Raw genomic sequence first — 13,549 nt, 5'->3', positions numbered from 1 at the left:
GATCCCCCCCTCCACCCGTCCTGTATCTTATAGATATCAGATTTCGTGACCTGGCAGTTTATCACGGCTTCCTACATGAGAGACATCTATGCCCGTGGACCCACAGATTCGGTAAGATCCCCAGCAGTTGCCCATTCCCGACTTTGGTTTCCTTTAATGTAGATGCTGTTCCAGAAATGGGTTTGCATGCGCTACTTGCAACGCATCGTCGAAGTGGCCCAGGCCAACTGCATCATTGTCCTCATCGAGTATCCCAGCTTCCTGAGCATTCTCTCCGACGAGCGGCATGTGATCAAGTGTGAGAAGCAGCCGGTCAAAGAATCCTGGGACGTTAAAGTTGCGTCCGCCGAATCGTCCGAGTCCCGCTTGGAAATCCTTAAGAATGCCATAAATTTGGAGCTAGGCAGTGTCGCGCCCGCCACCCCTCAAGAATAAGGCATCTATCAAGCGCTCATCCAATTTTAGTTTTACAAATATTTCCTTTGCTCCTCCATTGTTCCGTTGCTCGTTTTGTAATTACGCAGCCGCCGCCGCCGGCGGTTGTTGGGGCAACTTTTCGACGCAAGAACATATCCGAATGTGCTACAGAAGATATTTTCATAAAATAGTTAACATTTCAGACGAAGCCGAAGGAAACAGAACACTTTTTTTTTTTGTAGAATTAAAGATATTCAAGATTTGGCATTCAATAAGTGCCTTGGTGGGGCCAAAACATACATTACATATATAACATATTCCATTCATTCAAAAATAATATCAGAGAACAACAAGAGATGGTTCTCATTTATTTGGAAAAAATACACACATTTTTTTTTTATTGTATCAAGATGAATTGATAAAAAATGGAAAAAAATACACTATTGAACTGATAACAAAATAAAGCGAGCGAAGGAAATAATCATTAAAAAATAAGAATCTGAAATCAAAAAAAAATGTGCCAAGAATTTATTTCACAAGGAAAACAAAAAAAATAAAATTGGAAAAAGTTCTTTCTTTACAAATACATTTTTTTGTTTATATCCAAATAAAATTGATCCACAAAAATTATGGAAAAATATCAGAAAGAAAATGCACTGTTAAGTAACTGAAAAATAAAGCGAGTGAAACAAATAATCTTTAAAAATTCGAGTCTAAAATTAAATCAATGTGCCAAGAGTTTAATCCACAAATAAAAATAATAATAACCACAAATAATATCAAAGAACAACAGAATGAATGAATGTGAGATTATGGGAAACAAGTCTCTCTATATTAATTTTTATTTTTTTTATTTAACCAATTAAAATTGATCCACAAAAATGATGGAAAAATATCTGAGAGAAAATTCACTTATAATTAATTGAAAAATAAAGCGAATGAAACAAATAATCATTTCAAAATTCGAAACTCAAGTCAAATCAATGTTCTAAGAATTTATTCCACAAAGAAAACACGAGAAAAATAAATACCAGAGAACAACAAAAAGAATGAAATAATGTGAGATTATGAGAAACAATTCTTTATACATAATTTTTTTTTTTGTATTTGATAAAAAATTGATTACTGAACACAAATCTACTTATAATTAATTGAATAAAGAATGAATGCGAGATTATTAGAAAAAATTCTTTTAAATTTTTTTTTGTATATCAATATAAATTTGATTTTTAAAAAATGTATGCAAAAATAAAGCGTATGATTAAATAACCATTAAGTAATTCAGAACTGAATCAGGCCGAATGTTGATCTGATTCATAAATTTTAGGATAGACGCGGAACCAGAAGCAGAAGGAAAAATGAGAACGATGAGTAGTAGAAAGAGAAGTAGTAGTAGATGTAGAAGTAGAATGAGATGCAGAAGTAGTTGAGAAGGGGAGTCGTAGTGCTGGCCATGTTGAAATTTTACAAGGTGGTCCACAAACTCTCTTTTCGGTTCTTATTTTACTCAGCAATACTTTCATATTTTATGAGAGAGAGAGAAGAACGATGTGTGCTGTTGTAATAAGCGTTAAAAAGCCCCGAAAAGAGAGCTCGTTGCGGGCCGCGCTTTCCACACTAAAATCCAGTGTCGAAGGTATCGAAAGTATCTCTTTTCGCGCTCTTTTCGGGTCTTGTTTTGAGCTCTCTCTCATTAAACATGGCCTCAAAGCGCTCTCCCTAGTGCTGAGCGTAACATAAGCCCCGAAAAGAGAGATTTGCGGGCCACCTTGCATAATTTCAGCTTTCTCACACTAAAAATCAGTATCGATAGTATCGAAAGTATCGATGCACTATCGATACACGCTGCCCAGCCGGTGTCCAGCGGGTGATTAGCAACACTGTGAATGTGAAGCTCTCAGAAAAAGTTTTTCTGGTGAAAATTGTTCGATTTCGGCAAAAAAAAAAAAACATGGACGAGGCTAAGGGCGATAAAACTATGCGCTTTCTATCGGTAAGTGGGAAAAGGCGTATGCCCTCGAGCATGAATAGAATCTAACAACTGTGCCGCCCCCGAAGCTGAACATTAAAGACTGCCTCGGCTGCAGCGATGTGAGCGTGTCGTTCCCCCAATCGAACAGCGTGCACGTGCTGCTGTACAAGCCGATGGGGCAGGAGCAGGCCCGCGACACCGTCAATGTGGCCGTGACGCCTGTGGCACAGGCCATACAGCTGCTGTGCACTCGGACCTTTCCGGACGCCGAGAGCTTGGAGCGGCTGCCGCTGCTGGAGGTGGGACGCGGCAGCGTTTCCCTGCGCTTTCAGGTGTTGCAGCCCGCACCCTCGGAGGAGGACAGCGACAGCGACTTGGACCTGGAGCCGTCCACATCGGCGCAGGCAAGAGTGCGTCTCGAGGAGCGGAAGAAACGCCACGAGGCGGCACGTAATCGCAAGAAAATCTTCGTAGTCGAAAAGGAGGTGATGGTCGAGCGGCGATTCGACGATCCCCAGAGTCTGGACTGGGTCACCTTTACGGTGAACGGTGGCGAGATCCTCAAATGGCAGCTGGACGAGTTCCACGCTCAGTTCTTCGAGGATCCCCAGTACTCGTCCATCCATCTGTGGGATCTGCAGCACAAGTGCGCCGGCAATTGGCTGCAGATCATCCGGGCGGACGGCAATGGCTACAAAAACTTTCAGTGGGTCTCGCATCGGCTAAAATCATTTGTTTTTAGGGGTTTGCTACATTTCGCGATTCATTACAGGACCCCGGGCAATCCTTTTGAGATCTTTGCCAAGCTCTTCGTTCGCAAGGAGCTGGATGAGGAGGATTTGGTGTGCAAATTGGCCGAATCCTGTATTACCGTCAACGAGGCCGTACTCCGCTCGGAGCGTCAGTTCGTGATGCAGGTGTTCAACCATGTGCGCGGCATATTCGAGTACATCACCATGAAGCGGTATACGGTGTGGTTCCTGGTGCCCGGCGCCCAGGGCCCTCAAAGTCTGACCGAAGAGGTATATGCGACCTCTCTGTTTTCCACATGTTTTTCATTGCGTTTTCCTCCGGCAGGATCTCGACTTCGATTTGCGTACTGTGCGCACTTCCATCCGTATTGCTGGCGACAACAGGAACATCTTCTGGAGCCAGTCCGATCACAATGTCCAGAACTTGCTGATGGTCTCCTTCCAGTTGGCCCTGAGCAGCATTGCCAAGCAATCGGTGCTGATTATCAGCCATTTGGATAAGGTTTGCACTGTGTGCCTTTGAGTCTACGTTTCTCTTGATCCCCCCCTCCACCCGTCCTGTATCTTATAGATAGCTGATTTCGTGACCTGCCAGTTTATCACGGCTTCCTACATGAACGACATCTATGCCCGTGGACCCACAGATTCGGTAAGATCCCCAGCAGTTGCCCATTCCCGACTTTGGTTTCCTTTAATGTAGATGCTGTTCCAGAAATGGGTTTGCATGCGCTACTTGCAACGCATCGTCGAAATGGCCCAGGCCAACTGCATCATTGTCCTCATCGAGTATCCCAGCTTCCTGAGCATTCTCTCCGACGAGCGGCATGTGATCAAGTGTGAGAAGCAGCCGGACAAAGAATCCTGGGACGTTAAAGTTGCGTCCGCCGAATCGTCCGAATCCCGCTTGGAAATCCTTAAGAATGCCATAAATTTGGAGCTAGGCAGTGTCGCGCCCGCCACCCTTCAAGAATAAGGCATCTATCAAGCGCTCATCCAATTTTAGTTTTACAAATATTTCCTTTGCTCCTCCATTGTTCCATTGCTCGTTTTGTAATTACGCAGCCGCCGCCGCCGCCGCCGCCGCTGCCGCTCACGGAACAACAACAGGAGCACCATTCTTCAGCTCCATTTCAATTAGGGTTTTGCCGGCTGTCAGTTTGAATGCCACACAGCCAGCAAGCCATCGCCATCACCATCACCATTCTCATCCTCATCCATATCCCTGCCACCGCAACAGCAGCAGCAACTGCAACTACAACTACAATGGCTGTCAGTCAAAGGCACGCGTCATTTGCTGGCGAAATGCATTTTACGTAAACCTAAAAGCATTTTAAGCTAAACCCCAACGCCCACCGCTATCGACCCAGTTAGAAGACAGGCACCACGGCCTGGAGATGCATTTGGAAGGAGCGACTGTCTGTCTGGCTGACTTGACTGATTGGCGGTTGTTGGGGCAACTTTTCGACGCAAGAACATATCCGAATGTGCTACAGAAGATATTTTCATAAAATAGTTAACATTTCAGACGAAGCCGAAGGAAACAGAACACTTTTTTTTTTTGTAGAATTAAAGATATTCAAGATTTGGCATTCAATAAGTGCCTTGGTGGGGCCAAAACATACATTACATATATAACATATTCCATTCATTCAAAAATAATATCAGAGAACAACAAGAGATGGTTCCCATTTATTTGGAAAAAATACACACATTGTTTTTTTTATTGTATCAAGATGAATTGATAAAAAATGGAAAAAAAATACACTATTGAACTGATAACAAAATAAAGCGAGCGAAGGAAATAATCATTAAAAAATAAGAATCTGAAATCAAAAAAAATGTGCCAAGAATTTATTTCACAAGGAAAACAAAAAAAATAAAATTGGAAAAAGTTCTTTCTTTACAAATACATTTTTTTGCTTATATCCAAATAAAATTGATCCACAAAAATTATGGAAAAATATCAGAAAGAAAATGCACTGTTAAGTAACTGAAAAATAAAGCGAGTGAAACAAATAATCTTTAAAAATTCGAGTCTAAAATTAAATCAATGTGCCAAGAGTTTAATCCACAAATAAAAATAATAATAACCACAAATAATATCAAAGAACAACAACAAGAAGAATGAATGAATGTGAGATTATGGGAAACAAGTCTCTTTATATTAATTTTTATTTTTTTTATTTAACCAATTAAAATTGATCCACAAAAATGATGGAAAAATATCTGAGAGAAAATTCACTTATAATTAATTGAAAAATAAAGCGAATGAAACAAATAATGATTTCAAAATTCGAAACTCAAGTCAAATCAATGTTCTAAGAATTTATTCCACAAAGAAAACACGAGAAAAATAAATACCAGAGAACAACAAAAAGAATGAAATAATGTGAGATTATGAGAAACAATTCTTTATACATAATTTTTTTTTTTGTATTTGATAAAAAATTGATTACTGAACACAAATCTACTTATAATTAATTGAATAAAGAATGAATGCGAGATTATTAGAAAAAATTCTTTTAAATTTTTTTTGTATATCAATATAAATTTGATTTTAAAAAAATGTATGCAAAAATAAAGCGTATGATTAAATAACCATTAAATAATTCGGAACTGAATCAGGCCGAATGTTGATCTGATTCATAAATTTTAGGATAGACGCGGAACCAGAAGCAGAAGGAAAAATGAGAACGATGAGTAGTAGAAAGAGAAGTAGTAGTAGATGTAGAAGTAGAATGAGATGCAGAAGTACTCGAGAAGGGGAGTCGTAGTGCTGGCCATGATGAAATTTTACAAGGTGGTCCACAAACTCTCTTTTCGGTTCTTATTTTACTCAGCACTACTTTCATATTTTATGAGAGAGAGAGAAGAACGATGTGTGCTGTTGTAATAAGCGTTAAAAAGCCCCGAAAAGAGAGCTCGTTGCGGGCCGCGCTTTCCACACTAAAACCCAGTGTCGAAGGTATCGAAAGTATCTCTTTTCGCGCTCTTTTCGGGTCTTGTTTTGAGCTCTCTCTCATTAAACATGGCCTCAAAGCGCTCTCCCTAGTGCTGAGCGTAACATAAACCCCGAAAAGAGAGATTTGCGGGCCACCTTGCATAATTTCAGCTTTCTCACACTAAAAATCAGTATCGATAGTATCGAAAGTATCGATGCACTATCGATACACGCTGCCCAGCCGGTGTCCAGCGGGTGATTAGCAACACTGTGAATGTGAAGCTCTCAGAAAAAGTTTTTCTGGTGAAAATTGTTCGATTTCGGCAAAAAAAAAAAACATGGACGAGGCTAAGGGAGATAAAACTATGCGCTTTCTATCGGTAAGTGGGAAATGGCGTATGCCCTCGAGCATGAATAGAATCTAACAACTGTGCCGCCCCCGAAGCTGAACATTAAAGACTGCCTCGGCTGCAGCGATGTGAGCGTGTCGTTCCCCCAATCGAACAGAGTGCACGTGCTGCTGTACAAGCCGATGGGGCAGGAGCAGGCCCGCGACACCGTCAATGTGGCCGTGACGCCTGTGGCACAGGCCATACAGCTGCTGTGCACTCGGACCTTTCCGGACGCCGAGAGCTTGGAGCGGCTGCCGCTGCTGAAGGTGGGACGCGGCAGCGTTTCCCTGCGCTTTCAGGTGTTGCAGCCCGCACCCTCGGAGGAGGACAGCGACAGCGACTTGGACCTGGAGCCGTCCACATCGGCGCAGGCAAGAGTGCGTCTCGAGGAGCGGAAGAAACGCCACGAGGCGGCACGTAATCGCAAGAAAATCTTCGTAGTCGAAAAGGAGGTGATGGTCGAGCGGCGATTCGACGATCCCCAGAGTCTGGACTGGGTCACCTTTACGGTGAACGGTGGCGAGATCCTCAAATGGCAGCTGGACGAGTTCCACGCTCAGTTCTTCGAGGATCCCCAGTACTCGTCCATCCATCTGTGGGATCTGCAGCACAAGTGCACCGGCAATTGGCTGCAGATCATCCGGGCGGACGGCAATGGCTACAAAAACTTTCAGTGGGTCTCGCATCGGCTAAAATCATTTGTTTTTAGGGGTTTGCTACATTTCGCGATTCGTTACAGGACCCCGGGCAATCCTTTTGAGATCTTTGCCAAGCTCTTCGTTCGCAAGGAGCTGGATGAGGAGGATTTGGTGTGCAAATTGGCCGAATCCTGTATTACCGTCAACGAGGCCGTACTCCGCTCGGAGCGTCAGTTCGTGATGCAGGTGTTCAACCATGTGCGCGGCATATTCGAGTACATCACCATGAAGCAGTATACGGTGTGGTTCCTGGTGCCCGGCGCCCAGGGCCCTCAAAGTCTGACCGAAGAGGTATATGCGACCTCTCTGTTTTCCACATGTTTTTCATTGCGTTTTCCTCCGGCAGGATCTCGACTTCGATTTGCGTACCGTGCGCACTTCCATCCGTATTGCTGGCGACAACAGGAACATCTTCTGGAGCCAGTCCGATCACAATGTCCAGAACTTGCTGATGGTCTCCTTCCAGTTGGCCCTGAGCAGCATTGCCAAGCAATCGGTGCTGATTATCAGCCATTTGGATAAGGTTTGCACTGTGTGCCTTTGAGTCTACGTTTCTCTTGATCCCCCCCTCCACCCGTCCTGTATCTTATAGATAGCTGATTTCGTGACCTGCCAGTTTATCACGGCTTCCTACATGAACGACATCTATGCCCGTGGACCCACAGATTCGGTAAGATCCCCAGCAGTTGCCCATTCCCGACTTTGGTTTCCTTTAATGTAGATGCTGTTCCAGAAATGGGTTTGCATGCGCTACTTGCAACGCATCGTCGAAATGGCCCAGGCCAACTGCATCATTGTCCTCATCGAGTATCCCAGCTTCCTGAGCATTCTCTCCGACGAGCGGCATGTGATCAAGTGTGAGAAGCAGCCGGACAAAGAATCCTGGGACGTTAAAGTTGCGTCCGCCGAATCGTCCGAGTCCCGCTTGGAAATCCTTAAGAATGCCATAAATTTGGAGCTAGGCAGTGTCGCGCCCGCCACCCTTCAAGAATAAGGCATCTATCAAGCGCTCATCCAATTTTAGTTTTACAAATATTTCCTTTGCTCCTCCATTGTTCCATTGCTCGTTTTGTAATTACACAGCCGCCGCCGCCGCCGCCGCCGCCACCGCCGCCGCCGCCGCCGCCGCCGCTGCCGCTCACGGAACAACAACAGGAGCACCATTCTTCAGCTCCATTTCAATTAGGGTTTTGCCGGCTGTCAGTTTGAATGCCACACAGCCAGCAAGCCATCGCCATCACCATCACCATTCTCATCCTCATCCATATCCCTGCCACCGCAACAGCAGCAGCAACTGCAACTACAACTACAATGGCTGTCAGTCAAAGGCACGCGTCATTTGCTGGCGAAATGCATTTTACGTAAACCTAAAAGCATTTTAAGCTAAACCCCAACGCCCACCGCTATCGACCCAGTTAGAAGACAGGCACCACGGCCTGGAGATGCATTTGGAAGGAGCGACTGTCTGTCTGGCTGACTTGACTGATTAGCGGTTGTTGGGGCAACTTTTCGACGCAAGAACATATCCGAATGTGCTACAGAAGATATTTTCATAAAATAGTTAACATTTCAGACGAAGCCGAAGAAAACAGAATTTTTTTTGTAGAATTAAAGATATTCAAGATTTGGAATTCAATAAGTGCCTTGGTGGGGCCAAAACTTACATATATAACATATTCCATTCATTCAAAAATAATATCAGAGAACAACAAGAGATGGATCCCATTTATTTGGAAAAAATACACACATTGTTTTTTTATTGTATCAAGATGAATTGATAAAAAATGGAAAAAAAATACACTATTGAATTGATAACAAAATAAAGCGAGCGAAGGAAATAATCATTAAAAAAAAAGAATCTGAAATCAAAAAAAATGTGCCAAGAATTTATTTCACAAGGAAAACAAAAAAAATAAAATTGGAAAAAATTCTTTCTTTACAAATACATTTTTTTGTTTATATCCAAATAAAATTGATCCACAAAAATTATGGAAAAATATCAGAAAGAAAATGCACTGTTAAGTAACTGAAAAATAAAGCGAGTGAAACAAATAATCCTTAAAAATTCGAGTCTAAAATTAAATCAATGTGCCAAGAGTTTAATCCACAAAGAAAAACGAGGGGGAACGTTGTGAGTTGCTGCGGACACCGCAACTCTACAGTTATACCCGATACTTAGTCAGTATGGCTCTCCTGCGGCAGACGCCGCTAATATTAAACGACACGACAAAGAGTGCGTGCGAGAGAGACAGAAAATCAGTCTGAGCGTGACGTCGGGCGCTGCGTAGCCAATGCAAATTGATTTGTTCCTTTTGGGTATAAAAATAATCCGATCTGATCCAGATTCAGCAGTCTGATAGATATGGTCATTATCTATGATTCTACGTTTTTAGTTTTCTCGAATCTGCAATATTGTGGATGCAACAGATTTTCGTCCTTTGTGGGGGCGAAAGGGGGTGGGGCGAAATTCTGAGATATACGTTTTATATTGAGATCTAACAGAAGTGCGGATACCAAATTTAGTTCCTCTAGCCTTAATAGTCTCTGAGATTTGTGGATGCCCCAGATTTTCGTCCTTTGCGGGGGCGGAAGGGGGTGTGGCGAAATAGGATGACCAATACCGGACACTCCAGGGATCCTGATATTATTATTGGCTCTTTCAGGATCATGGTAGGGTGGGCGTGGCACGACTCCGTGCCAGCAAAACAGAGATGTCCGCCGCGGTGGTAGATCCCTACTCCTTCTCTGCACTATCTTTGCCCCACTATATTTTCCGTACCCCTAACGATCCTTTCCTTGTCTGTCCCCCTCCCATTCCCAAAAAGAGTACGCGAATTTTAATAAAATAATACCAGCAGGAGCGAAGCAACCTAACTGGAGGGCTACCCCAAAGAACCCATCCCCATTTCCGACCAGAGACCAGCCGTGGAAGCGACCGCGTACTCCTTGGTCTTTCAGGCACACATCAATGAGATCTTGGCGCTCCAGGCTGTGGAACCTGGGTCAGTGGTCATGCTTCGGGAGCTTTCAGACAAGTTCAATTCACATATGCGCGCGCTCCAGGGTTTGGGCACCACTGAGCAGATCGCAGGATGCATCGTCGTGCAGGAAATTCTTCGAAAACTGGATCCAGCGAGCCAAGAGAAGTGGGAGGAACGATTCCGCAACGACCCCGCATTCGCAAACTTAATTCCGTCGTGGGAATCTATGGCCTCGTTCTTGGAGCAGCGATGCAGATCATTGGAGACGATGGACTTTTCTATGGCAAGCTATGCGTTGAGCAATCAGGTGGGAAGAAGTAGAAAGCATAATAATTCTAGGTCCACATTGGTTACAACGAACCAAACCGTAGCACGCTGCGCGCTGTGCAACGATGGTGCTCACGAGGTCCAGCACTGCCAGAAGTTTAAAGCGCTGTCCCCCACAAATCGCCATAAAGAAGCCAAGCGGCTTTCGTTGTGTATAAATTGTCTCAGAACAGGGCATCGATTACTTCAGTGCACCTCGAGCAACTGTCGTACCTGCGGGGGTAGACACCATACCCTCCTTCATTTTGGTAGCCCTGAAGATACCGCAGTCCAAGGGAAATCAGCGCCGTATACTCCATCTCAGTCTGCACTGTCTGAGTCTACGCCGTCTGAGCATACCACTGCGCCCTCTACTTCAGCGGCTACCTCGTCTGCCCTTATTGCCCAAGATCTCAGGAATGGTGTTGTTTTACTTGCCACGGCCACAGTCGTAGTCAAAAATCGTTCCGGAGTTTTAGTTCCCTGCCGAGCGTTGCTGGATTCCGGCTCCCAGTTGCATCTAATAACTTCTCGTTTCGCGAATCAGCTTCAGCTTCGAAAAATGAAATCATCGACTGCAGTCTCGGGAATAGGCGACTCTAGCTTCGTCACGGATGGATTTTCGGTCAACGTTAGCCTGCACTCTCGCTCATCGGATTAATCAACTCTCATCACTGCCATTGTAGCCTCTAGCATAACCGATCGACAGCCAAGCTTTGGAATTGACACTCAAAACTGGAACATTCCATCTAACATACCACTAGTTGATCCGGAGTTTTATAAGTCGCAGCGCGTCGATCTGCTAATTGGCGCAAGTCTGTTTTTCGAGCTCCTGTGTGTTGGTCAGGTCAAGCTACTGCCAGGATTGCCTTCAATTCAGAAAACGCGCTTGGGATGGGTCGTGTCTGGAAGTTGTTCGCGTTTAAAAGGTTCCTCGTTGATGGTCTCTCGCCCTCGGGCCGTAGCTGCTGAGGATAATAGTCCAGAGGATCGGCTTGAGGTGCTTCTTCGGAGGTTTTGGGAGGTAGAAAATTGCATCGAACCAATAATAAAGTCTACCAAAGAAGAGCTAGATTGTGAAGCACACTTTGTGCAGCATATCCGTCGACTACATAAAGGCGATTATTGTGTTCGGCTGCCAGCAAAATATAATTTGGATCTCCTTGGAGAATCTTACAATCAAGCGCTTTGTAGATTCCTGACCCTTGAGAGAAAGTTAGATCGGCGCCCTGATGTTAAATCTCAGTATGCAGAATTTATGAAGGAGTACCTTGATTTAGGCCATATGTCTCAGGTTCCTACCCAGTCAATCAGCAACTGCCGATATTTTTTGCCTCACCATTGCGTCATGAAGGAAGATAGTTCTACGACCAAGCTTCGCGTCGTTTTTGATGGATCCGCTTCAACCTCATCTGGATATTCCCTGAACGACGTTTTAATGGCTGGGCCCGTAATCCAACCCAAACTGTTTCATATTCTTGCTCGATTTCTGTCATACGCCGTTGCGATTACGGGAGATATCTGTAAGATGTATCGTTGTGTAAGAGTCTCGACCGAGGATAGCAACTTGCAGTGTATTCTGTGTTTCAATTGGACACCGTTACTTATGGGACGAAGCCTGCCTCCTATCTATCTGTGCGAGCGATGCATCAGTTGGCAATAGACGAGCAGATGGCGTTTCCAGTTGGAGCTGAAATCCTTCGCCGTGACTTCTACGTGGATGACTTGATATCTGGAGCCAGCTCGCAGTAGGAGGCTATCCGGATTCGGGAGCAAACTACTGGAATTTTGTCTAGAGGTCAGTTCAGATTGAGGAAATGGTGTTCGAACGTCCCTGCTGTGCTGGATGGAGTTCCGGAAGAGGACAAGGAAACATTTTTGAAGTTCGACGATGGCAGCCATGTGACTAAAACTTTAGGACTTGCGTGGGATCCGGTTTCTGATCTACTATTATTTTCGTTCTCGGCCCTTCAATCTTCTTTGAATTCCTGCAGGCGCTCTGTTTTGTCATCCATAGCGCGATTCTACGATCCTCTCGGACTAGCTGGTCCCGTAATTACTAAATCCAAAATCTTTCTCCAGCGTTTGTGCCAAGAGAAATTGTCCTGGGATAAAAGCCTTCCAGTCGCACTGAACACCGAGTGGCAGGAAATATGCACCAGTTTTGGTCAGATTCGTCGACTTGAATTTCCTCGGCTTGTGCTCCTTCCAGACTCTACGCTGGAAATTCACGGATTTTGCGATGCCAGCATCGAGGCTTATGGTGCATGCATTTATGTCGTGTCCAAGGGTCAGCATTTCAGCAGTCACTTACTTTGTGCCAAATCTCGTGTGGCTCCTTTGAAGACACTTACAGTACCAAAGTTGGAGCTTTGTGGAGCGGAGTTGCTGGCTAGGCTCATATCTGAGATAGCTGGAATGAATGTATTCAAGGGAAGGTGTTACTGTTGGTGTGATTCTGCCGTTGCGCTCTCTTGGATTCGGGACGAGCCGTCAAGATTTAATATTTTTGTTGCAAATAGAGTGTCAACGATTCAGGAAATGACCGAAAAAATGGAATGGCGCTATGTTCCCACAGCTTTAAGCCCAGCCGACATTCTGTCTCGAGGGGCTCATCCGACTGAGCTGAATGAGTCACCTCTTTGGGCTCATGGTCCTCCATTTCTTTGCGGCTCCTCAGATGACTGGCCACCCACTGTGCTACCTGATAAGCCAGCCCTTGAACTTCGTCGGAAGACTCTTCTGGTCAAATCGCACTACATGGACATTATTGCTGATTCCAAGTATGCGAATTCCTTTGCTTCTTTGCAACGCATTTTCGGATACATTCACAAGTTTTGCAACCGAATTCGGCGCCCCGGACTCACTGTCTCAGACATTGAACATGGAACCCAGGTATTGCTACGACTAGTCCAGCGTACTCAGCTATGGGAGGACATGAAGTCACTGCGGGCAAGGGGAGCAGTCTCCTCATCGAGCTCAATCGCATCGTTATCGCCATTCATGGATCAGTTTGGACTTCTCAGGGTAGATGGTCGACTGAAAAACTCTTCGTTGGATTTTGATGGCCGTCATCCCATCATCTTGCCC

The 13,549-nt window shown here is 44.6% G+C and overlaps 3 protein-coding genes across 3 annotated transcripts; all 3 read left to right on the top strand.

The window, feature by feature from the left end:
• The first annotated feature begins 60 nt into the window (after positions 1 to 60).
• LOC117191809 (protein ORD-like) lies at positions 61 to 466 on the top strand. Its single transcript, XM_033396572.1, has 2 exons — positions 61 to 111; positions 175 to 466. Exons 1-2 carry the CDS (start codon positions 76 to 78, stop codon positions 433 to 435), a joined length of 297 nt encoding a protein of 98 aa, XP_033252463.1. The 5' UTR covers positions 61 to 75; the 3' UTR covers positions 436 to 466.
• A 1,839-nt stretch (positions 467 to 2,305) lies between these two features.
• Positions 2,306 to 5,016, top strand: LOC117191563 (protein ORD-like). Its single transcript, XM_033396392.1, has 6 exons — positions 2,306 to 2,410; positions 2,476 to 3,095; positions 3,162 to 3,411; positions 3,467 to 3,643; positions 3,713 to 3,790; positions 3,854 to 5,016. The coding sequence occupies exons 1-6, from the start codon at positions 2,369 to 2,371 to the stop codon at positions 4,112 to 4,114; spliced, it is 1,428 nt and encodes a 475-aa protein (XP_033252283.1). The 5' UTR covers positions 2,306 to 2,368; the 3' UTR covers positions 4,115 to 5,016.
• Positions 5,017 to 6,376: 1,360 nt separating this feature from the next.
• On the top strand, positions 6,377 to 9,020 carry LOC117191797 (protein ORD-like). Its single transcript, XM_033396557.1, has 6 exons — positions 6,377 to 6,462; positions 6,528 to 7,147; positions 7,214 to 7,463; positions 7,519 to 7,695; positions 7,765 to 7,842; positions 7,906 to 9,020. The coding sequence occupies exons 1-6, from the start codon at positions 6,421 to 6,423 to the stop codon at positions 8,164 to 8,166; spliced, it is 1,428 nt and encodes a 475-aa protein (XP_033252448.1). The 5' UTR covers positions 6,377 to 6,420; the 3' UTR covers positions 8,167 to 9,020.
• Positions 9,021 to 13,549: the final 4,529 nt, after the last annotated feature.

The sequence above is a fragment of the Drosophila miranda genome (genome assembly GCF_003369915.1).
Source record: "Drosophila miranda strain MSH22 chromosome Y unlocalized genomic scaffold, D.miranda_PacBio2.1 Contig_Y1_pilon, whole genome shotgun sequence".
Lineage (NCBI taxonomy): Eukaryota > Metazoa > Arthropoda > Insecta > Diptera > Drosophilidae > Drosophila > Drosophila miranda.
This window is presented reverse-complemented; position numbering and strand designations above follow the sequence as displayed.